General features: G+C 37.7%; 1 protein-coding gene across 1 annotated transcript in view; it reads left to right on the forward strand.

The window, feature by feature from the left end:
- Positions 1-26,375, forward strand: part of NEK10 (NIMA related kinase 10) — a 91,754-nt gene that overhangs the window by 12,414 nt on the left and 52,965 nt on the right. Inside the window, 8 exon segments of the mRNA XM_025895402.2 lie at positions 1,762-1,826; positions 3,120-3,222; positions 3,340-3,468; positions 4,017-4,154; positions 5,497-5,542; positions 6,145-6,266; positions 6,458-6,560; positions 20,153-20,228. Of these exon segments, the coding sequence (XP_025751187.2) occupies positions 1,762-1,826; positions 3,120-3,222; positions 3,340-3,468; positions 4,017-4,154; positions 5,497-5,542; positions 6,145-6,266; positions 6,458-6,560; positions 20,153-20,228 (782 nt within the window).

Consider the following 26,375-nt stretch of genomic DNA (forward strand, 5'->3'; position numbering starts at 1 on the left):
ATCCTACTGCAGCTGTTACATGACATATAGGAAAACAATCACATGAAGTAGAAAAAATGTAAGTGTAGGATAAATACAGACCCACTAAGCGTAGAATGGCTCTTGGTTTTGCATATCATTACCCCCATAAATGTATTGGTTTGAGTCAACTTAGGCTAAAGGTTATCAGTAGTAATTAATTATCTGGTAGCTTTTCTCAGGCTCTGTGAAAATGTGGGTGTCTCTCTAAGCTATAGGAAAGTAGTGGGCTGGGGTTTGGGGATGAACACAGCTGCTGCTGCTCTGGTTGCCTTTCTCTGGGCAAGTCTGAGAAAGTCCTTAGCACAGGTGGATGCAGTCAGGATCCTGCCTCTCACCTGCTCTTTGTTCTGGCATAGCCTTACACTAACATGGTTACATAGCTACTCAACTATCTAATCAGGTAGGCGTGCTTGAGTAGTAAGGGAAGGCATTTCCACAAAAAAAGAATTTTGTTCTAGTGTCATCTTTCTCACTGCAGTTCTTCTAGATTAGGGCTGGGGAGCTGATTCAGTGCAGTAGGTGTCTTTCTACTACAACAGAGTTTTATAGTGCATTTCAGTTAAATCATCTTAAGGATGAGATAAATAAAAGTCTTCCTAAAGGATATATGAAACTAACGTTGAGTCTAATGAACTGGAGCATATGCACACTACAGTTGCCTCACAGAATTGTAAGGAGTTTAATTTATGCCCACTGAGATTTTTAGATTGCAGCAGAATGTGTTGGAAATAACTCACAAGAGCTACTAAGCAACTGTAGCTGGGTTAAACATGAAGCCAATGTGAATTAATAATGGACTTCATGATCACATATGAAAGCTAAATCTGTTTTGGGTAAACATTAAGAAGTATATTTTTATGAAACCTTATTCATATTCTCCCACAGCCATCTGTATTGCCTTTGTAATTGTTACTGCTATGAAATACAGTGGCAGCTATTGAAATACCCTTTTTTAATTTCTTAGGTATTTTTCTTAGAATTTTTTGAATGCTGGTCTGGTTTCTTTACTGCCCCATGGTCTATGTTTTCAGTGATTAAATGTCAGCTTCTTTCTGCCATGCTACCTTAGTGATCTTACTCCATGACTATCTTTGTTTGCTCAGCCAAACTAAAGATGAGTTGCATAAAAGCATACATATTAGCTACCTGCCAGTGGCTGTTTTAAAAATAACCTTCCTTTAGAAAAGATCATATTGGAACAAAGATACATAAATATAGAAACTGAGGTACATAAAGATCCCTGTAAATATGATGAATTTAGGATTAAAAAGTTGAGTGTTCTCTCTTTCTCACTCTTCTTTTTTTGTCCCCTGCTAAAACTTACAGTGTTCTACACTGTATTTTTCAGAAAAAATGCAAAATGCTTTTTCTACCGCAACATTACAGACCCACTGATTACATTTACCTTTTTCAGCACTGGAGAGGAGATCAGTCTCAAGTCTTGAGCTATCTGCAAACAAAAAGAGATGATTGAGATTTAAATGTTCCTCAGCATGTACTATTGTCACCAACTGTTTTTTTTAAACATTTTTTTTCCCTAAATATTCCAGCATACTTTTAAAATACAGGAGGAGCTTAATATATTTTTATTCCCTTTGTTATCGGGTAAATAAGATAATCTATCTAGTAATTTAAATACCAAGTATACCAATGTGTAAAGTCGAGGGGAATCCTTGTTTATCAGTGGCTTTTCCATTTGTGTATAAATTTCTTATTAATGGAGTACTTTTCCTGTTGTAGTGTTATGCTTTCAGAGCCCTGAGATTTCTCTTCAGTATGGAAAGATATCGGCATGTTTTCAAAAGGTATGGTAACCAAATGTTTTGTGAAGCTCCTTTAGGATAGTTTTCAAAAGTCCAATCAGAAAGACCTATTTTTTAAATGTAATTTATTATCAACAGGAGGAAATAGTAATGGGCAATTTCTGTCCTGTCCACGACTACAGATAGCCAACCCTGTACTGCATCAGTGCAAGTCTACAAGATTTAGATATCTACAAGATTTTATATGTGGGGACTTGTGTGCATGCCAGACAACCTGGCTCTGCATGGGCTCCTTCTCCCCCTGCGAATCAACATTTTAAATATGTTGAGGACAGATTCAATACTGTTGGAGATAAAACATACTTCTACCCTGAAGATTAGCAGATGCAAGTTGCAGCCCTCAACAGTAGTAATTAACTGGGAACAGTAAAATTTTTTCTCTGAGCCCTCAATTCCTTCACATGGGAATGACTTTGCATCAAGCTGTTTTACTTAGGAGTGTTGTTGAAAGGTTTCAATCAATAAGGACAAAATGCTTTTCATCAATTCCCCATTTTTGCTATTAAGATGACAGTTTCACCAGGTTGGCTGCAAAGGCCATGTGCAATATAACAGTGTGATTTGTGGTATTAGAATAGTAATCAGAATTAGATTAGGAGCTCTGCCTGTCAATAGTGTTTCTAGTATGTTTTTAGTATGTATCAGAAATTACTAAAATTCAAATATAACTTTTGTGTTATATTTTATTTTTTAAAAGCAGATTTTGTACTGAAAGTGCCCTAGTTTGTAGTGAATTGTCATGGTTGCTGACAGGTTTTTGCAGAATCTGGGCCAATTTGCCCTCTTGATTTTTCCAAATGCGTTAATCTCCTGCATTTCTACTTCTGCCAGAACATTAAAAAGAAGCAACTTCTGTTCAACATGTAACTAATCAATTATTGCCTACTATCTGTTAGCTTTTGCTTTTCTCAGTCCTTTTCATCTTTTAGACTAGACTTCTTCAGCAAAAATTCTAATATGGGTGTCATCATTCTCTGAATGCAGAGAATTGTTAATCCTATCACTTAATGCATTACAAGAAGAAACTCAGATACTACAAGAAAAAAAATAGGAAAATTACTGGAAACTCAGTGGAGGCTGAAGTCTGACTTTTAAAAAGTCCTTTAACTGTTATGTCTGTAATGTTAGAGGGCTAATGTCTCAATAGATTAGTAAAAAATGAGTGTATTATTTAGGATGTTCTGAAGTAAGTTGTAATAATAAACACGGACAAGTATCTGCTGTAGATTAATAGCTACTGTTTCTAAAATATATAAAAAAATTATACCTTTGTAGACTTTTCCCAACTGACTTACTTGAAATCTTCATTGATATTGGACATTATGTGCGTGATATCAGAGCTTATGAAGGGTTGGCATCAAAGCTAAATTTGTTAAAGGTAAGTAAAAACCTTAAACCTTCATAGCTTTAAGAAGTTGTATTCTTGCTCATTCTTAGCACAAGAAAGGCATGAAATATTTTATATTTATTTATTTGTCATTTAATTTATGACTAGGAGGATGTACTGAAGCAAATTGCTGAAAGTATTGAGAGTATGAATCAGAATAAGGTACCCACAAAATATATAGGAAATTATGCAATTTTAGAGCACCTTGGCAGTGGAGCTTTTGGAAGTGTATATAAGGTAAACTTTGCTTTTGCTATTATTTTACAGATTTGAGGGGAGTTTTCACAAAGAGGGTCTAATGCCTGTTTTAGGCAGAACTGTCCTTTGAATTTCAGTAGGGGAATGTAGGTGCAAAAAGGCCTTTATGGATCTGGGCTTGTTGTTAGTGTTTACTGTGATTTTGTTTGTTCCATCTTGTATTTGTAAGGTTGACCAGCGTATCTCTTAGGTTTTCTACTTTGACTTTCTTTTAGTTCATTTCCACAAATGGCATTTCTATCTATTACAAAGGCCAATAAATCTGTGTAAAACCACAGAAATTCAAGCATGTTTTATCTGAAAAGCAACACTGAGCACAGGTAATGTCACTTCAAACACCGTGCAAGTTCAGCAGTGTACTGCTAATCTCTATTGTGGGACTCCGTTTCTTCTATTAATCACATCATACACACATTGTAACGTTTGTGAGAAAGCTCTGGACTTTGAAAACTAATCCGATAGCCACAATAACATTCTTTCTATCCCCATCCTATATTAATTGTACAAAGGTTATATCTTATTTATAGATTAGGAAGCATTATGGACAAAATCTCCTGGCAATGAAAGAAGTCAATTTACACAATCCAGCATTTGGAAAAGACAAAAAAGACAGAGACAATAGTGTAAGAAACATTGTCTCTGAATTAACCATCATCAGAGAGCAGGTATGTCTCACAAACTCTGATTTGATGTGTGGACATTCTTGTATGGAAAACTGCCTAGTGGAAAAGGACCTGGGGATGCTGGTTGACAGCTGCCTGAACATGAGTCAACAGTGTGCCCAGGTGGCCAAGAAGGCCAATGGAATCCTGGCTTGTGTTAGAAATAGTGTGGCCAGCAGGACCAGGGAAGTGATTGTCCCTCTGTACGTGGCACTGGTGAGGCTGCACCTTGAATCCTGTGTCCAGTTTTGGGCCTCCCACTACAAGAAAGACATTGAAGTGCTGCAGCGTGATCAGAGAAGGGCAACAGAGCTGGTGAAACGTATAGAGAGTAAGTCATGTGAAGAGCAGCTGAGGGAACTGGGGTTGTTTAGCCTGGAGAAAAGGAGGCACAGAGGTGACCTTTTCACTCTCTAAAACTAACTGAAAGGAGGTTGTAGCGAGGTGGGGCATCAGCCCAGGGAACTAGTGATAGGACAGGAGGAAATGGCCTTGAGTTGTGCCAGGGGAGATTTAAATTGGATATTAGGAAAAAGTTTTTCACCGAAAGGGTGGTCAGGCGTGGGAACAGACTGTCCAGGGAAGTGGTAGAGTCACCATCCCTGGAGATACTTAAAGGATGTACAGATGTGGCACTTGGGGACCTGGTTTAGTGATGAACTTGGCAGTGCTGGGCTAATGGTTGGATGCAATGATCTTTAAGGTGTTTTCCAACATAAATGATTCTATATAGCATGACTCCCAGCGGCTTTTGCTTTTTTTTCATTCAATCAGTATTGGCCCCCTTTACCTGAATTCTGCTGATAATGAAAACCTGCTTACTGTAGTGTTAGCAGCAGTGCAAATGCTTGTTACTAAAGATTCTTACTTTATATGTTGGCAGTATTTGAACTTTTTTCAGAGATTCTGTAAATTAAGATTGTGATAAAAACTGATGAGTCTTTGTTGCATTCAGTCAAGTCTTGGTTTTAAAATACAGTGAGAAGATAGTCTTTTCTTGTAACTGAAAACTAGAAAAACAAACTGATCATTAGTACTCCTGAGCTAAGAAAGCCAATACTTTGATACAGGTATAATTACTTGTCTTCAAACTTCATTTACTCTCTTTCAATTATTAAGGGGAGAGAGGAGAGGAATCATACTGTATTTTCCTTCTGGTTGCTCTAGTAATGTGCAACATTTCTCTGTGTTTGGGGTAGCAGTGAAGATCTGCTGCACTGCAGTTCATAAACAACTTTGTGGAATCCTTATGATATCATTCCTTCCAATGTGTAGCTTAAACATTATAAATACTGTGCCATCAGTTTAACTATTCTAAGCATTTACATTTCTTTCCTCATTGTAGCTTTATCATCCAAATGTTGTACGGTATTATAGAACCTTCTTGGAAAGTAAGTATAAATGCAGAGAATTACCACATTTTACATAATGAAGAAATAGAAATATGTCATAAAACCACTTACAGCTTGTCAGGAGTCAAATTTGAGCAATAATCTTTCTTCAAGAACTGCTGCAGTTCAGACAGGCTTATATTCCTTTAAAATTGGAAAAATGGTGAGAAATTATATTTGTTTATCTATCAGTAAAACTAGATGCAATGTAAACATATGGCAAGCATCATTCTTCTTCTAAAAAGATCCAAAATTTAGAACTGAAATGCTAAATAGGGAGAAAAGCTATAGTGAGTCGTAGGATGAAAGATACAGATTGCCCAGCCACATTCTCTTAATTTTCTTTTATAAAGAGTTATCTACATACACCTGCCCCCTGAGTGATTATCAGACAGTGATTTCCTTATAGGTGCTGTGACATAAATTGAGGAAAAAATGGAATACCAAGGAGTAGAGTCATGATTAAAATGTATCTGTCCGTACAAATTAAATTTTTAAAAAGTAAAAAATAACAGCTTCTAAAATATATTTTTACCTCAAATACTCTATTTTCAAATGCCTTCTGTATAAATATAATGTTCTATTAATTTTCTTTTATGTAGATGACAGATTGTACATAGTCATGGAGCTCATAGAGGGGGTGCCATTGGGAGAACACTTTCACTCTTTGAAGGAAAAACAACAACAGTTTACGGAAGACAGAATATGGCATATATTTATCCAAGTAAGGACCTCCATTCCTTTTACCAGAACTTTCCTGGATGTAATTGGTAGCACCATTTTTTTAGGCTAATAAATGACAAAGTAATACTTATTCTATCAGATGCTAATATCAGCTATGAATTTAATTTTATATGCCTTTATTAAGATTGCAGTTAAAGAATCTTTGTAAGGTCCTTTCTGTTTGTTTTTAAGCTTTGTCTAGCTCTTTGTTATTTGCATAAAGAGAAGAGGATTGTTCATCGAGATCTCACTCTGAACAATGTCACGTTAGGGGATAAAGACAAAGTTACAATTAGTAAGTAGAACTGCTTTTCTCTAAGACAATTTCTCATGATGTACCTGAGAAGCATTTCTTTACTGAAACTCTCAGAAGGTTTCGGTTTCCTGGGCCATTGGTCACCAGACTTGGAAGCTAGTAAATTATTGCCTTGTGATCCTATAGTATTGAATGGCATGGGTTGAAAGGGGTCTTAAAGATCATCTATTTTCAATCCCCCTTGCTGTAGGCAGGGACACCTTCCACTAGACCAGGTTGCTCAGAGCTCCATCCAACCTGACCTTAAAAACTTCCAGGGATGGAGCATCCATGACTTCTCTGGGCAACCTGTTCCAATGCCTCAGTGCCTTCACAGTAAAGAAGTTTTTCTAATATGTGATCTAAACCTACTCTCTTTCAGTTTGAAACCATTCCTCCTTGTCCTGTCACTACATCCTCTTGTAAAAAGTTCCTCTCCAGCCCTAATTTTCTATGTAGACTGGGAATGAGAAGCTGGAGAGAAGTGCTGCAGAAAGGGGTCCTGGTCTATGGCAAGTTGAATATGAGTCAGCAGTGCCCCGGCAGCCAGGAGGGCCAAATATGTCCTGGGGGGCATCAGGCAAAGCGTCGCCAGCTGGTTGAGGGAGGGGATTGTCCCACTCTGCTCTGCACTGGTGCAGCCTCACCTTGAATATTGTGTGCAGTTTTGGGCACCACAATATAAGAAAGATACTAAGCTGTTAGAGAGTGTCCAAAGGAGGGCAATAAAGATGGAGAAGAGTCTGGAGGAGAAGCTGTATGAGGAGCAGCTGAGGTCTATTCAGCCTGGAGGAGACTGAGGGGAGACTTCATTGCAGTCTACAACTTCCTTATAAAGAGAAGAGGGGGGCCGGTTGCTGGTCTCTTTGCTCTCATGACCAGTGACAGGACCCGAGGGAATGGCATGAAGCTGAGATGGGAGAGGTTTAGGTTGGATATCAGGAAAAGGTTTTTCACCCAAAGGGTGTTATAGACTGCCCAGGGAAGTGGACACAGCACCAAGCCTGTCTGAGTTCAGGAAGCATTTGGACAAGACTCTCGGGAACATGGTGCAATTGTTGGGGTGTCCTGTGCAGAGTTGCAAGTTGGACTCTATGATCCTGATGAGTCTCTTCCAACCTAGCATATTCTGTGATTCTATGATTCTTCTAGGCTTCCTTCAGGTACTGGAAGGCCACAATTAGGTCCCCTGAAACTCTCTCTTTTCCAGGATGAAAAAAACCAATTCTCTCAGCCTTTCTTTTTAGGAGAGGTGCTCCACGCTTCTAATCGTCTTGGTGGCCCTTGTCTGGACTCACTCCAGCAGATCAATATCCTTCCTGTGCTGGGGACCTCATAGGTGTTTGCAGTACTGCAGGTGGTATCTCACCAGAGCAGAGTAGAGGGGCAGAATCACTTCCCTCGACCTGCTGGGTGCAGCCCAGGGTAGGGTTGGCTTTCACATTGCCAGCTCATGTCTAGCCTTTCATCCACCAGCACCTCCAAGTCCTTCTTGGCAGGGCTGCTCTTGATCTGTTCATCCCACAGCCTGTATTGATGTGGGGGTCGCCCCAACCCAGGTGTGCACTTGGTCTTGTTAAACTGCATGAGATTCCCATGTGCCCACTTCTCAAGCTTGTCCAGGCCCCTTTGGATGGCATCCCATTGTTCAGGTGTGTCAGCCGCAACACTCAACTTGGTGTCATCTGCAAATTTGGTAAGGGTGCACTCAGTCCCTTCGTCTTTGTTATTAATGAAGATATTACCTAAGACTGATACCAATATGGGCACCTGAGGGACACCACTTGTCACTGATGTCCACTGGGGACTCTGAGCCATTGACCACTACCATCTGGATGCAATCATCCAACTACTTTTTTATCCGTCTATCAGTCTGCTCATCAAATTTATCTCTCTTTAATTTAGAGAGAAGGATGTTGTGAGGGATTGTGTCAAAGGCTTTACAGAAGTCCAGATAAATGACACGTGTAGCCCTTTCCTTGTCCACTGATGTAGTCACTCCATCATAGAAGGCCACTAGGTTGTTTGGGCAGGACTTGCCCTTGGTGAAGCCTGAATTGCGTCCCTGTCCTCCACCTGCCTTAGCGTGGCTTCTAGGAGGATCTGTTCCATGATATTCCCAGGCACAGAAGTAAAATAATTGCTAATACAAATTTTGTGTTCATTGCCACCAGGTGTCATCAGCCATGACTATATTTTCTTGCAGCTATATATGTCAAATATGATGAAGGAGATGATTTAGCCTGAAAAAATTAAACTGTAGCTGTACTTCAGTGCCTGTTTTTATTTACATCAGCAAGAATATTGAAATAACGAGATTACATAGCAAGCGCTAATGAACATACAAAGTAAAACAACTGTCAATTTTATTCTATTCCAATTCTACCATGAAGTTGCTTAGTACCTTCAGTTGTTCCCAGTGATCAGCTGCAGTGAGGTGCTATTTGTCTAAGCCTGACTAGTGAATATTCTTGATGTATGCTTCTGTAATCACCACAGTGTGGAGGCGGGAGCCTAGGCAGGTTCTAGGATAGGCTTTGAAAGCAGTATGTGTGTGAACAGTACAAAGCATGGCATAGCTTTGGTCTTTGAGTGAATCAATTCAACCTGGTACACACAGCAAGTCTTACAGGCAATTCAGATCCTGTAGTTTTTAAAGTTCTCAGAGAACTACTGCATGCTTTCTTACTGCTCATGACACAGAAGAAAATAAACTATTTGAATGCCGCAGAATTGTTGTGAGAAGTCTTTATGCAAAATTCAATCTCTCTCCTTTAAATCTAACAGGAAGGTGTAGGTGTATGCACACACCCATGCACAAAACAATCAGCTATAAATATTCAGCAATTGTTGTTTCATAGTAAATATTTTTACCTGATGATGTACATACTTAAATTCATTCATTATTAAATTGTATGTGCCAAAAGCCCTCTAATTTATAGTAATGATATAGTTTTGAAAGAAGGTGATTTAATAGAGCTTTGAGTGATGAAAATAAATATTCAGAATATTAAAGTATCATATAAGTGTATTTTATATCATCACACTACCACTGAGGGGCACTCTTGTATTGATTTAACAACTTTTCCTTTTCTCTGGTCCAATCTAAATATGAAGAAGTGTAAGCGTACTTTCAAATGTAAGCTCAAAATTGACAGAAATATAAATGCTTTTTAATGGCAAAGATTTACAGGAGTTGAGGAAATTGGAAGAACTGAAACTTACTTGGACCATTTCTACAGTGATTGGTTCAAAATTATTGCAATATTTAAACAAACACTTTATTTAGTCCTACAACTAGTACCAGTGTAGTAACCATTGAATTTTTGGAGGGAGCTGAAGACCTTTTATCTATTGCTTCTGAATTTTAGTGAGCCCTGTTTTATGACCATAATGAAATTAAGAATAATTTACTTTCTTTCTGACGACAGTAAATCTCTACTCTGTTGGTGCCTGCTGTGGTATTGTGCCTTAACTCGTACCGTTTATGAGTATGCCAAAGACTGGAGCATTTTGTGATCTTGATAATTATATCTTACAGTTTTTGAGGGTAAATGTACTATCCATTTGAGAATTTCAAGTGGTTCTTGATGAAAGTTTGTTCTGGCCTCAGATGTGAAAGAGTTAATTTTCCTTCTGGTAGCTGGTACTGCGCTGTGTTTTGAACTTAGTATGACAATAATGTTATAACACACTGATGTTTTAGTTGTTGCTAGGTAGTGTTTACTCTAAATCAAGGACTTTTCAGTTTTCCATCCTCTGCCAGTGAGGATGTGCATGGCAAGCTGGGTGGGGGAGCACAGCCAGAACAGCTGACCTGAACTAGCCAAAGGGATATTCCATACGATAGAATGCCACTACCCATATATAAACTGGAGGGAGTTGGCTGGGAGCTGCTAATTGCTGCTTTGGGACTGGCTGGGCATCACTCAGCAGGTGGTGAGCAACTGTAGTGCACATCACTTGTTTTTCCCGAGTTTTATTCCTCTCTCTCTCTCTCTCTCTGTCTCTCTCTCATCATCATCATGGTAATAATTATTATTATTATATTTTATTTTGTTTCTATAATTGAACTGTTCTCATATAAACTGATCAGTTTTACGGTTTTTTTTCCCAATTCTCCTCCCCAGTGGGGGAGGTGGGGAATTGAGTGTCTGGTACTGAGTTGCTGGCTGGGGTTAAACGATGACAAAGTTAATACAAAATGTCAGATGAATATGAAGCATATGCTAAAATATTAAGAAATCTCTACATTGAATTTATCTTGTCAGCTTTTATAAAAAGAGAAGGTCTGCTCCAAGATCTACTGAAAACTGTAGTTCTGTGTTTACAAGCTGCACAGTCATCCTAAATAGAGTTAGTTCAATTTTCTGGAGTCTTTCAAATCTGAAAACTGACCCAAATGTTGCCTTGATCTAACTAGAATAATGTTTCTGTGGACTACCTGTGAAGCGGTGTTGTGTGACTATGTAATCAAGTTATGGCCCAAATTATTTTGTTCCATAAAAGAAGTTTGTATATCTTATAATGCTGCTATTTTTTCTTTTCCTCAATCAGTTCTTCTGGAAATAGTAACTCTTGTTAATCTCTTGCTATGAGACTCTGCAGGCTGATGATATAACAAAGGCAGCTCATTCCTCTGTAACTAATGTTCTTCAAAAATGTTGTCTTTAGAGAGACACCTTAGCTTCAGAATCTCATGGTATATTTTTATTAAAAAAAATGAATGAAGTGAGCAAAGTGCTTCTATAGATTAAGACTTTAATTTTGCAGCAGTCCCAGCAATGAATTGCTTTAAGAAAGTTCTTCAACCCACAAATAGGCATTTTGTACCATGTATGTGACAACGGAACCTCTCACATTCCAAACCCCTTGAAGATCTCTTATGCAGCTTCTGCATTTACACTGGTTGAAAAGGAAAGGAGTGCATAGTGTGGGAGACACTCCCACCTTGCTGTCAGAGCAGAAAACAATAAACCTGCTAAAGAATTATGCTTGTTAGTCCTGAATTCATAAAGAAAAATTCTACAGGTGGTCCTTGTAGAAAATTCCAGCAGGGAGCTATGGAGAAAGGTGGCTGAAAGCAAGAATTCATGTAGAGAACTCTGCAACTGGCCTGGCACAATGTAAGATTAAGTTGAGGGACCTTTTCTAGTGATGGTCTCTGAATATCATGTCTATAGATCTTACTGAAAAAGGTTGCCTGAGCTAACACCTCATGCTCTTGTGGGTCCCCACCTAAGTACTATATCCAGCTCTGGGGTCCTCAGCACAAGAAGGACATGGACCTGTTGGAGTAAGTCCAGATGAGGACCACAAAGAGTATTAGAGGGGTGGAACACCTCTCCTGTGAGGAAAGGCTGAGAAAGTTGAGATTATTCAGCCCAGAGAAGAAGAGGCTCTGGGGAGACCTTAGAGTACCTTCCTGTACCTAAAACCGGCTACAAGAGAGCTGGAGAGGGACTTTTTTAAAAGGGCATGTAGTGGGACTGAGAGTAGGCTTAGATTAGATATGAGAAAAAAATTCCTTACTGTGGGGGTGGTGAGGCACTGGAACAGATTGCCCAAAGAAGTTGTGGATGCCTCATCCCTGGAAGTGTTCAAGACCAGGTTGGATGTGGCTTTGAGCAACCTGGTCTAGTGAAAGGTGTCCCTGCCTTTGTCAGGGGAGTTGGAACTAGATGACCTTAAGGTCCATTCCAAACCAAACCCTTTTATGATAATAATATGAAGAATTTTTGAATATTTGTAGTCACACTGTGTTGTCTTTTTCTTAAATAATGTGTGTGGTTAGATACTATTCTTATTCAGGTCTTTCTTTATTGTTTTGGTTTTGAACTTATGCAAGGTACAAATAAAAATGCTAAGCCCAGGAGGTGCTTCATTTTGATGTGAAGATTATATAACTTGCTTTGTATTTTCCAGGACATCATTTACACATATCAATTAAATCTGCATGATCCAATATTTTTCAGGCTCTTTTAAGTTTGCATATGCAAACGGACATTTACAGTCTGATCCTAGCCAGGCTGTCTCTGACTGTAGAGAACTTTAAGTGTGTTGCTGTTATGTAGTCTCTGGAACTGCCCACTCTACTAATTTTCTGTTTAATTTCTGACATAAATTTGATAGGAAGGTGTCCATAATTACTGTCTTTTATGTTAGTACAGCATTTAATCTTAATCGATTCAGCTACAAATGCTTGAAAATATAAATACCAGATTATGCTCACCTGCAGTTTCATAAAATACCTCTTTCTAAATTGATAGAAAAGTGTTACTGAAACTGTACATCTCTGGTCAGATTGAATGTCTAATTTATTGTTTCTGACACACAAAAAAGTAGAATCTTAGGCAAAGCCTGGATGGAAGTTGTTTTGTATAGGGTTTTAGAGATTCATTGAACTGGTACTATCTGTGGCTTTCAGTTTAATCTGACCAGCCTTTTTGTAGAAGACATTGAGAAGTTACAGCTCTGAATTGAAAATGTGTATCTGCTTTTATTGCGGCTATATTTTACTGCAGCTGTATTTTGTTTCTGTTACAGTGTGTTTCTGTCTAGAGCTTCATAGCTGCATCTGTTTGTAGGACAAAACAGAAGACCCTGGAGATCATCACTTTTCCTCAGTGTCATTTAGTTGCACCAAGGTTTAGACCTTGATGGTCAGAGGGCTGTGTGGAATCACTTTGACACCTTTTGGAGCTGATATCAAGGAGAATTGTGAAGGATCCCATACTCTCTTTTGGGCAGCATGTTCTGTTTAATGTTTAGTACACATTATAAAATAGCAGCAGAAAGGATCTATATAAATCAGAAACCTAGGATTATATAGCAGCAGAATAGTTGTTTTGAGACAACCCATCTGTCTGATATATTTCTAATCATAGCAGGCAGCCATGCAGTGTCAGAACAGTGAATTGAATGAGACTTGGAAAGTTCAAATATTTGCTGGATGCTGGAAGAAGGTGTAGTGGGCTGACCCTGGCCAGATACCGGGTACCCACTACAGCTGCTCTCTCACTCTCCCTCTGCAACTGGATAGAGGAGAGAGAAAAAAAAACACAACAAAACAGTTGAGAATTCATGAGCAGAGATAAGAGCTGGGAGAAGTCAGTGACTGATTACCTTCACAGGCAAAACAAGACTCAATGTGGGGATAGTACTTATATTTATTACTAACAGGATAAGAGCCAAAGAGTGAGAAATAAAACAATCTTAAAAACACCTTCCCCCCAACCCTCCTTCCTTCCATGTTCTCCCTCCTCCCCCCAGTGCTGCAGGGGGACGGGGAATGGATGTTATGGTCAGTTGTTGTTTCTGCTGCTGCTCAGGGAGAGGAGTCCTTCCCCTGCTCCCGTGGGGTCCCTCCCATGGGAGACATTCCTTCATGGACCTCTCTGGCATGAGTTCATCCCTCAGGCAGCAGTTCTTCCCAAACTGCTGTCTCGTGGGTCACTTCTCCATGGGGTGTAGTCCCTCATGAATGAGCTGTACCAATGTGGGTCCCCCACAGGGGCCAAAAGTCCTACCTGGGAAAAACCTACTCCAGTGTGGGCTTCCCTCTGCACGGGCTGCAGGTCCCTGGCAGGACCCTGCTCCATCCTGGGCCTCCCATGGGGTCACAGCCTCCTTCATGCATCCACCTGCTCCAGCATGGGCTCCTCCATGGGCTGCAGGTGGGTCTGTGCATCCCGATGGTCCTCCATGGGCTGCAGGGGCACAGCTGCTCCACCATGGTCTTCATCACGGGCTACGGGGGCCACAACTCTGCCACCTGGAGCACTCCTCCACCTCCTTCTGCACTGACTTAGCGTCTACGTTGTTATTCCCATGTTCTCACTGCACTTTTCCCTGGCTGGAATTTCTTCTGCGCAACAGTCTTCTGTTCTTAAATATGTTATCACAGAGGCGTTACTGTTCCTTCTAATTGGCTCGGCCTTGGCCAGCAGCAGGAAGTCCATCCTGGAACCAGCTGGTGTTGGCTCCACGGGACAGGGGAAGCTTCTAGAAGCTTCTAACAGAAGCCACCCCTGTAGCCCCCCCGCTGCTACTAAACCCCACAGAAAACCACTACAGAAGGCTACCTGTTAATTTTGAAATTCAGAATACTTGCTTATTTAATGCTTTAGAAGACCTGTTGGGTCTGGATTCTGTACCATGTCCAGAGAAGCAGTGGCCATGAGATAAAGTGGATATAACCAGTGTCTGTTGTGTGTTGGTCACTACTTTTCAAAGTCACTTGAATCAGTGCTAGTTTTTTAGCAGGTTATATGGCTCATTTAACTAATAGTCATTGTCAGAATTGCTATCCTTCGTACTAAGGCTCAAGGAAATGCTTTATTTTCAAAGCTATTTTCAGAATAGGCTGAGTGGAATCTTCCACTTGTTTATGTTGACACTGTAAATGAAACATTCTGAAAACTCTTGGTGGATTAATGGCATGATTGCATCTTTCTTTACAAATTGTAGTTCTAGATGTGGATAAATGCTCAGGTTCTAGTGCAGAAGCTACAAGCTTCACAAAACTGACAGTAGACTGCTTACAAAGCATTCACAGACTATTCTGAGTTGGAAGGGACTCACAAGGATCATAGAGTCCAACTCTCAAGTGAGTGGACCCTATGGGGATCAAACTCACAGACCTTGTTGTTATTAGCAACATGCTCTAACCAACTAAGCTAGAGATATTTGATAACAGCATACAGAAAGGAGAATGATAGAATAGCTAGAAGGTTTATTTGGGAATGAGGAGAAATTAATTCTGTTCCCATTCTGTTGATGGGAAAGAGTAGAGTAAGTATGTACTACTGTTGATTAAATTGCAAATTATCTGGATTTTGGCATATGCTTTTAGGGAAAATAAAATTAAACTTCTAATTTTATACTCTGAATTAATGTAACTCAATAAGTTACTGACAAACTTTCTTGCTGAAGAGAAACAAAGGGATTTTGCCTCATCCTGAGCCCTTCAGCTTAGAGAAAGAAACTGTTCAGTGGGTACACAATGAAAATCTGACATGAGCAGGTCTGAAGTTCACATATGTGATGAATTTGATATTCCATTCATCCTCCTTTTTTGCTGTGCTTTTGGTTTTTCTGTGCATATTTGATTTTAGGAGGAATTAATGGCATTTTCAAATAGGGTTCAAATATAAATTAAGGCAGCAAATGTGCAAATATGAAATAAGTGTTGTTAAGATGTAATATCTGGATAATTTTCCTCTTGTCTTTACTGTAGAAGATAAATCTACTAGTTGAAATCGTTGGGAAATGAAATAGCAAATGAAAAAACAGATATTTATTTGTCAATAAAAAGAGAAAAAAGCACTGCATGTACCTAAAGCGCTCATTTAAAGAGACTGCTAAGATTTAGAAAGTTTTTGTAATTCGCCTATTATGAAAACTGAAGACATCATTTTGTAGGAGGTTAAGATACTAGTCAAGTCAGCCTACTTATTGTTCCATAGTTCTATCTTCCCTTCATGCGCTCTTCCACAGTGTTAATCTTTTTTGAAGCTATCTTACTTTGTTATCACTTACTCTGCTACTCTAAACACAATATAAACAAATGAAAACAAGTGAAGAGGGGTGTTTCAGATTCTAAAGGATTATGACTATCATACTGTGTTAATTTTTCTTCCTGTTTGAAGACTGTCTTGCGTGGTTGTTTGACTATTTTTTAATGAATTAGAAGAAAATTAACATTTAATTTACTAGATTCCTGATACACAGTCGAAAAACTCTCAAGGCTTAATGTTTACAATCAGAGTTCAAAATGTAGTAAATTTGATAATACTGTGGAGAGACGTGTCTATTGATAATGAATTGCCAGTGAAATTGCATATCTAGCCATAGTGTATAAAAATCCATGTAATGGTGAAAGTTTGTTAGTTTTTTATTGTCTTTGAATAGACTAAAAATAATATTTTATTTTTAAGGATGCCAAGCTTCGAACCATTAGAGAAATTAGCTGTAAAGAAATTGCATCAGTTGAGGTTTCACAGTAGACAAAGCACCAAAAACTATTGCCATGGAAATCTTGTTTTAGAAAACTTGTTGGCTAGGTTGTTTTACCTACCATTACTCTCAATTTACAAACTCTAGTGTTAGGATGGTACAAACAGTTGTAGTGGTGTTATGCATGTAATTCACATGAACTTGAAAAATATTAAAATAGTATTTAAAACTGGAAAATGTATAATTTTTCCAAAATGAAATGTGCAGATAAAAGCAATCATTATTTTGCAGCAACAGACAATTCTTTTTTTGGGCAGATAGATCATTCCATTGGTACCATTAGAGCTCCAAGACTGCTTCCTCAGGAAAATGTGTCATCCACTAGTTTTTTTTTTTTTTTAATTTCAGATGTACTATAGAATAACCATTGTTTGTTTTGTTTTTAGTGCAAAAGGAGTAATTTTTAATTTCTGGGAAATAGGACAAGCTAAAAGTCAAAATGAGGGAGTTTGTTATTTTGGGGGGAGAAGGAATTTGCCTCAGTAATGCCGGTTTTATTCCTGCATTGCAAAACTACAGAGAGCAACAAGTGTCAGACAAGCCAATGATTTTAGGACTGCAGTATTGGATTTGGGACTAGATTAAAGTAGCATGGAGATAGCCTAGAAAAAGGGTGAGCTAAACATATCAAGACACAAATGTCATGTGATCTGGTTTCCAGAGATTGTGCAAGAGAGATGCAGGAATAGTTCCTTTTTATATCAGAGGGCTACAAGCTCATCTTTCTTTGAATCACTTAGATCAGCTTATAATTTCCCCTTTGGATGGACTGATGAAACATGCATTTCTGCATCCTGATGTTGGCAGTGGCTGGATGGCTTGCTTACCCTCTCCTTTCCTCCTGTTTTATTCTATCTCTTTGTCTTTGTTCTTTCCAGACTTTGTTTTGGTTCATCTAACTTAGTGGTTTACAAAGCTTTCACTTACTTTCTGAGTATGATTCTTTAAGGGCTCTTCTTTTCCATTTTTCTCTGGTCACTTTTATTCTACTGATATTTATCATATGTCAGCATTCATACAGTTCCAGCAAGTACTCACAACACTTCTGTTAATTGGTAGGTTGCTTTTTTTTGTGTGAGAACAGAAACTGTAGGAAAATATTTGGAAGCTGTAAGTTTGTTTTTTTTTTTTCTGAAATTTCTGAGATTTGTGATCAAATGCATCTATATCCTCACAAGTATGTGTAAATTAAGTCTAGCCTCTGGAAGGTTAGGTCTAGCTTCCCATACTTAAGAGCTATGTCTTAATGCTTGGTGTACCATTAGTTGGAGTAACTGTGGACAAATTGAGATAGTTCAGGAAGAATGCTTTCTTTAATAAGCAGAATTTTGAATTTCAGAAGTGACCAATAAGATCATAAGATTCATTAGATCAGATCAAGGATTTATGCAAGTGCCTCTCTGTGCTAAAGGGTGACATGTTGGTAAAGTTCATAAGAAGTTGAACAAGTATTGAGTTATCTTTCTCTCACAATTCCTGTTTCAGGACATTGATAAATATGAATTATTGCAGTGGGTCCTCATTAATCAAGCTGCAGTTCATAGCTGAAACAATGCTCACCAGTTAACAGGGGTCATTTTCCTGTATGGTCGTATCTTCATTTAATGATATGCAAGGCAGGCCTCTCACAGTTCTCAGAAGGTATTTCATTTGTTTGTTAGTTATTGTAGCAACTTTTGGCATCAAATACCAAATAATCATGGAGTATTAAAACTTGTAGACCAAATTATAAGCTGCAGATAGATGCTTACATAAATTAAAAGAAGCAATTTCACTAGTTCAATGCTGTTCAACATTTGCCAGTTCTTTTTCATTCAATTCTGTATTACAGGCTTTGAAAAGCTATGAAAAAATATTTATGCTTAATGTAAAGCTGATTGTCCTGTGCTTTACATTCCTTAGCTCTGGCAGCACCAGTTGTATATAGGAGCTTCTTGCTGGTGTCAAGACAATTTAGCAGAATTTGGAAAAAGCAGTTGCCAATTAAAGGGTTTTTTCTTTCCATTTCTGAGGACTTGAGCCTAAAAAGAAGAGACTATATTTACTCTATCTGGCTGATTTTCTTGCTTTCTTTTTTTCCCCAGATAATAGCTAATGTTGATTTAAAATAGACTACTTCCAGAACTGAAATATCCAGCTTTCATCTTTCCTTTACTAAGTCTTTCAAGCACCAGGAACTAAATTTATTGATTGTTGTAATGTCTTAATACTCTTTCTTCATAGAATATTATTTGAAGGATTCCAAAGGAGGGAATTACGAATGATTCACCCTAATTAATTCAAGGAAGTATCAACATTGCAAAAACCTCTGGTCCTTTTGGGATTAATATTCCCTGGAGTGAACTGCCTTAGCACTGCCTTAACTCAGAGGCAAAAGGAGGCTTCTCAGGGATCCTGTTAATTTAGTATTCTTTCTTCTTATATTTCCCAAACACTGCAGAGCTAGTCCTTTGGACATTTTGTTCAAAGAAAAATGATCTGTGTCTTGGGTATCTAGATTTGGGTTTCTTATCAAAGGCCCTTTCTGAATTAGAGATCTACTCTTTTTCAGATCCTGAAGGCTTGAACTGAGCAAGAACCAACAGAAATTAATTTTTCTTACCTGTATTTCTTCTGATCTGCAGCTTTTTATGAGTGGTAACATTCTGAAATAAATTTTTTGTGAATTATGTCACTCAAAGCAATTGGAATAGGCATGGTATGGGCTCTAAGTAGAACAGGAGTCTTAAAATGTTTTAAACTATGTTATTTACACACAAATCTTCCCACTTCTGAAGTAGTATTAGCATACAAAATTTATTAACAGGGTTTAACAAGTACAATAGCTTTCTTTTAATCTTTCTGCTTAGACTTAATGAATTAGTATGATGTATCTTAGCTGCATTGTTGAGACAGCAGTAAAGTTCTGAATTGAAAAAATAAAACTTGAAGTGCTTGCATGGAACTTTGATTAAAAATATCATCTCTAAACACTTTGTGTGACATTTTGTGAAAGACTACCTAATAATTACACAAGAGGCACTTATATTAACATAACTGCATGAGCATCTAAATCTACAGCTTTTGTCACAAGGTAAGGCTAAGATTCAGCATTATTTCAATACCAAATGCAGTCTTTGAACATGAACTATCAAGTTATTAGATCCTCCTGTACACATTTGAAATTAAATTTCTGAGAAAGTCTGCCCTTCTGCTGTCATAATTTCAAGGAAAGTGAAATAATTAGCATTAATTTGGTCATTAGATCACTGTTTATTAGATACTCACCATTGTCATACAGTTTACTGAAATATATTAATAGAAACTTGAAACTGGTTATATAGTTTGGATTGAAACCATTAGAGGTGTGTTTAAATATTTTTAAAGCGGTTAGGCCTGATTCAAACATAAGTTGCTGATGAATGTGGAGACAGAAAGATAATATGGTCCAGTTCTGTGAAATGTAAAAGATAAAAAAAAAAATCCCAAACCTCCTTTCAACCCTTTCCTAACTTTTCAGCTGTTGTGAATGAGCACTGATTGTCACGCAGAGAGGGTGGCTATTGAGATGTGAATCTTTTTTTTCTTTATCATAGCTGACTTTGGGCTTGCAAAGCAGAAGCAAGAAAACTGCAAACTTGCATCAGTAGTAGGAACCATTCTATACTCATGGTAAGTACTCCTGCATACAACATTCAGTCCAGTGACTTCTGTCTTCAAGGTTACTCTTTTGGAGCAGATAGGCAAGTTACAATGGAATAAGGAACAAGGTGGAAGGTATCCACCCACAGCTACTCTGCATAATTGGTTGCCTGCCTATTTTATTGTCTATTCTTGCACAGGGTAGTTACTGGGGGTTAAGTTGTTGCAAAAATGAACTAACTGTGATTGTTGTGATAAACTGAGAAAATGATTCGAGCTAATTAAGAGAAAACAGTGTAAGGTCAATATGACCTGGAGAGAAAAGAAAAACAAGTCGTAAAAGTTAATTGGGCCCCTATAAAAGCATAAAACAAGTTACCTCCCTTTTTACCTTGTGTAGGATTTATAATGAGAGAATTTTGTTTAGTTAGCTAGATAATAGCACCTTTCTTAAAATTTATAACTTTGTATAGATAACAAGCGAACATCTGCTGAAAGTCTGATTTAACAATATATTATGGATGCTTATAGATAACATTCTTGTTAAGAAATATCTGTGGAATGTCTGACCTAACAATGTGTAATGTTTATACTCGTGTACCTAACAATGTGTAATGTTTATACTTATGTATAATGAATATTCATGTAGTAGCTGGAAATAAATGTAGAACAAATGTCTTCTTTGGGTGTGACAGGCGTTGGGAGTTGTTGAACCCCTTCCCTGATCACCCAGCGCTGAATTTGCTTTTATCATATAATAAAATTCTGATTGGAAATTGCCCGACTGGGTTTCTATTTCTCACATTGTGTAGTAACTTATTCACATATATATATATATGGAATATCCGTATAATAAAGAAATGTGGGTGTAAAGTATAAAAAGATGCATGTAAATGGTATCAATTTCCATCACCACATGTGATGGCCTTACACCTGTGAGAATGCTTCTCCTGGGCTGTAGCAAGTAAAGGTTCCAAGCTATCAGGAGAGCTACTGATTGCTCTGAGTTAAGAGGAAGTCAAGAACCTAGGCGCTTGGTTGTTGAACATAATTCATGATGCCACTTTTGAAATTGTGGCTTTTGAATTCCTAGCGCCAATATGATAATGATTGACACTTATTCCCCAGAAATCACTAAATCCTAAAATGGCTTCAAGGGTGAGACCTTGTAATATGTTAAATATTCAAGTCTCATACCTTGAAGACTAATCCTTGGAATTCTTCATGGTGAGCAAAGGCAAGGCTGCCTCAATTGGTTCTCCAAATACTCCTGAAGCATAGCACAGTCTCTGAGTGACACTCAATCTGTGAGTGATAGTTTGGGTTGTTAAAGAGTAATAAGAGTTTGGTGCAACTAGTTGTGTGCCATCTTTTTCAGCTTCTCTGAAATAATTGGTTTTGTTCAGTTATAACTGGGCAGAAAAGCTGTTGATGAGAAGTTACTGTGCTCTTCTAAACAACAGTTTAAAAGTAGACGTGTCAGAGGTGTCAAAACCATGCCCCAGTGATCCTCAGGGTCACTGAGTTGTAATTTTCTTATCCAATCTAGGTTCAATTCCTTTTATCCCCTGTTAGATGCCTGTGTTTCTGTTCACTGATGTCTTTTGGTCTTTTAATATTTTGTAGGAAATTTTGGTTTGAAAGTAGTGTTCTGCAGATTTAAATACTCTCTTTTTATATATAATTTTTGCTTATACTATATTTATTATTATTCTCATACCCTGTCTTTGTACATGGAAGCTCACATAAGAGCTATGACTTTGGCAATTTTCTTTCTACCTCTTCGTCCAGTTATTTGGATGCAGGATTGAGGATAAAGTGTCACTTACATGTTGCAGTCTCTCAAGTGGTCTTTTGGGACATTAGTTGTCAGTTCTACTACACAAGCAAAATCATAGAAGCAGTGATCCTTGTCTGTCTGCAGTCAGAAAAAAGAACAAGGGTAAAGTACAGATGTCTTTGTATTTAAAATATATGCTTGAGTAATATTTAAAATGACAGGCTAAAATATTAAAATCTTTCCAATGTCATAGTAATTTAAGAATGTTCAAAAGGCTTTGCAAACAGCTGAATGCACTGAATGCCACCTTCAAGGTGCTTGGTTAGTACTGTGTATGACAGTGGGCTTTATGAAATAGAAACCTGTTCACAAGGAAAGAAGTGAACTGATTGAGTATTTTAACACAAGTCTTGAACAGAAGTCAGAGCCTATTGTCTTAATCAGTGCTTGGACTAGATTTTTTTTGTGTTTTTTTTTTTATATGATTTAAGTAGATGTGAAAGGCTATAAAAGTCAAAACATTGGGACTGCATATCTACCAATATTAGTTTTCCCAAAAAAAAAAAAAGGAAAGGAGGGAGACAAAGAGATATGAGACAACATTTTCATTTTAGAATGGCAGAAATTACTTTCTTCTGAATTGGCAGGATAATAGTTCTGGGTATTTTGAGTTACAACCCACCATTTTGGAGCAGACAATATAGTACAGAAACAAAACAATAAATAATAAAAGTAGTGTCTGATGCTTATTATTTAAATTTGGCTATGCAGCATTATTCAGAGTGTTTCAGATAAAAACATACCACTATATGTACCAAACATAATTGTATTTGGGCTTGACTGAATCAATTTGCTAATGCAATGTTTTAAACCCTGTGTCATCATAAAGTAACAGCAGACGGTGTTTTATGTTTAGAGAGAGGGCCTCATATAATTATGCTTTGTAATTGTGATGGTTTTTAATTTTACTTCATACTGATTGTATTCTACTATCATACTAATTAAATTCCTTTTAATTGGTTATATTCCTGAATTAAAGAATCCAGCAATGTGTATGTTTAGAACCCCAGATGTATTAAATTGATGTGTTTACACTTATTACATTAAAAATTGTGGAAAAAACTGCTCTAGGGAATTTGTAATGAATCCCAAAGTCTTTTCCCAGCTCATAAGTCACCAGAAACAATCTGCTCCAAGTTAACGGTGGCAGAGTCTTTATTATCGTGCTGTCTTGAAGGCCTTCCCAGAAGAGACACAGCAATTGTCCATGGTTATAGAGAATGATGTTTCCTTTCACTTATACCTTCCATTTCTTTGTTTCACAAAAAGGATTGTAACTTACAAAAGGGACATATGGAAGCAGATCAAGATAGACATATATATAATTGGATATGTATAGGAAAAATTTAGATAAACTCTTGGAAATGAAATAAATTTTGAGATTGGGATGGAATAGAGAATCCCAATTCCTTGAGAACTTTACTGATATTGAAAAGCTGTTGAGAAACTGTGAGAAGACCCCTCAGAAGTCATGAAGAAGTGGGCAAGAAGATTCCACTTTAGTTGACGAACTAACTTGATCTTTCTGAAACAAAATTGTTCTCAACTGTTAGAAAACTGTCGCACAGAACCATGTTAAGTAAGATTTGGCTTTTTGTGCTAAAGTTGAAGAGTTTTCTTGCTGTGGTGTTTTGAGGAAACTCTCATTTTAGTGGTAATTTAGAGGTACTATTTTACTTACATCTTCTCCGGTGTGGAGGATAAAATACTCCTTGTTATTACTTTTGGTTTATGGACTACACAGTCAGTCTGCATACTGTGTTATGTTAACCAGATTTCTTTTCTAGTACTGGTCACTGCTTCTGTTTATAGCCATATCTTGTGAGAACACTGCATAAATCAGTACTGTGATATGATTTGTATGATGTAGTCGCCATCACAAAAACATGGTGGGATGACTCGTATGACTGGAGTGCTGCCATGGGCGACTACAAGCTCTTCAGAAGGGACAGGCAAGGTAGGAGAGGTGGAGGGGTGGCTCTGTATGTTAGAGAGTCTCTTGACTCTGTAGAACTTGAAGTCAGTAACAATAAGGTTGAGGGCCTGTGGATCAAAATCAGGGGGAAGGCCAACAAGGTTGACATCCTGTTGGGAGTCTGTTGCAGACCACCCAACCAGGATGATGAAGACGATGAATTATTCTACAAGCAGCTGGCAGATGTCTCAAAATCACCAGCCCTTGTTCTCGTGAGTGACTTCAACCTGCCGGATGTCTGCTGGGAACTCCACACAGCAGAGAAGACGCAGTCTAGGAGATTCCTAGAGCATATAGAGGATAATTTCCTGCTCCGGCTGGTAGATGAGCCTACCAGAGATGGGGCCCCACTAGACCTGCTGTTCACAAACAGAGAGGGGCTGGTGGGAGATGCAGTGGTCAGAGGCCATCTGGGGCACAGTGACCATGAAATAATAGTTTTCAATACCCAGGGATGCAAGAAGGGCCATCAATAAAACCTCTACACTGGACTTCCAGAGGGCAGATTTCGGCCTATTCAGAAGACTAGTTCTGAATGTACCCTGGGAAACAACCCTTGAAAGTAAAGGTGTCCAGGAGGGATGGACATGCTTTGAGGAGACAGTCTTGAATGCACAGGAGCAGGCTGTCCCAGTGTGCCAAAAGGCAAGCTGGCGGGGAAGATGGCCAGCCTGGCTGAACAGGGAGATTTTGAAGGAAATTAGGGTAAAAAAGAGAGCCTACCGATTATGGAAAAAGGGATGACTACTCAGGAAGAGTTTAGGAATGTAATTAGGTCTTGTAGAAAGAAAATTAGAGAGATGAAGACACAATTTGAACTCAGTCTTGCCTCTTCTGTTAAGGATAAAAAAAAGGCTTATAAGTAGCTTAAAGTCATAGCATAGGTTTTTTACTTCAAAGAGAGTGTGAAAACAATTTTCTGTACTTGTTTTCTAACAAGTGAATGATGCTGATCTGGCTTCTAAAGAGTTACTTTAATGTTGGGGGCTAGAGTGTAGTATGTAATAATTTTATAGACTCCACGATGAATTTAAACTGCTATGTTGAAAAAAACCTGCTATTCTAGTGCTGTAACACATTGTAAACCAGCAGTGTACTTCTTGGAAATAGTTATTTCTATAGAACTTGTATAAATTGTGCAGCAATTATTTTAATGTATAATAATTATTATTTTATTATCTCTATGGAAGAGTTAATAATAATAATGGATGAACACTTTTTATTAGAATAAGATTAGTCATTTCATCGAACTAATTTATGAGCTTGTAAATGTCTTTTAGTCCAATGTTACTGGTATTTACTTGCTAGAATTCTTCTTTCCTTTTTCTTTTAAGTATTGTTAATTGAGCTACATTTAGATAAACTATGCTCCTATGACATCTGAACTACAGGACTTAAAATACTTTCAGTGAGTTTATTTCTGCTTTTCCCATTCTCTTCTATCTTAGATGTCAGCTCTATTGATACCTTGGCAAAACCTTACTGTTTCTAAATCTTACTATTTCTTGTTCTGCTTTACTTTGTTGCTCAGTATATGATGTGCTGTTTCAAATTCTAGTGCCATTATATGTCATTTTGCTGTCTTTGATGCTTCCTTAATAGACTGTTTGCTGTCTTTGATGGTTAGTTAAAACTGTTTGCTCTGTTTGTTTGTGTTTTGGGCTTTAGCTTCTGGTGTGACCTTTGTTCACTTACTTGCTTTTTCATGGTAGCCAGATTTCAAACCTCTATCTCAAACCTTATCCTACCTTCTCTTTAGTCTTTGCTCAGTTTTCCATGTAGCCTTACTTTTTCACCTGATGTTTGTAAGTGGTCTATCAAATAATACATTTTAATATATAAAAAAAATTTATATCTAGATTATTATGTTATGAGTCTGTGTGCATATGTCATCTATTAACTTCCATAATGGTTTTGGGGGGCATTTGGATCAATGGCCTTTATTTAGATTTGGGAATTTTAAATTCTATGTAAAAGAAGAGAATAAAGTTACTGTTTTATTCAGGTAAAATTTTCATCTCTCTGCTACCTACTTTCTTTCTGTTTTTTTTGGTGGGTTCTTTTTTCCTTTTTTTTCCATTTAATCTATACTGAATGTGATTGCTAGACAGAAAAATTGTTATTAGTTAATTATTTTGTATATTAGGTCCCAGCAAATCCAAATACTTGCAAAGTCATCTAATTCATACCTTACTGTGAAACAGAAGTTACTGTTAGAAGCAAGTCTCTGTGTGACTGGGATTCACCTTGCTGATATGTAGCAATTTAAAAGCTGGGCGTCTTATTCCAGTCAAGAAGGTATATGATTACTGAAAGTAATGGAAAAAATAGGCACTTCAATAATGAATTTCATCTCATCTAT

This window comes from Manacus vitellinus, unplaced genomic scaffold, assembly GCF_001715985.3.
Source record: "Manacus vitellinus isolate BGI_N305 unplaced genomic scaffold, ASM171598v3 scaffold_3_pilon, whole genome shotgun sequence".
NCBI lineage: Eukaryota > Metazoa > Chordata > Aves > Passeriformes > Pipridae > Manacus > Manacus vitellinus.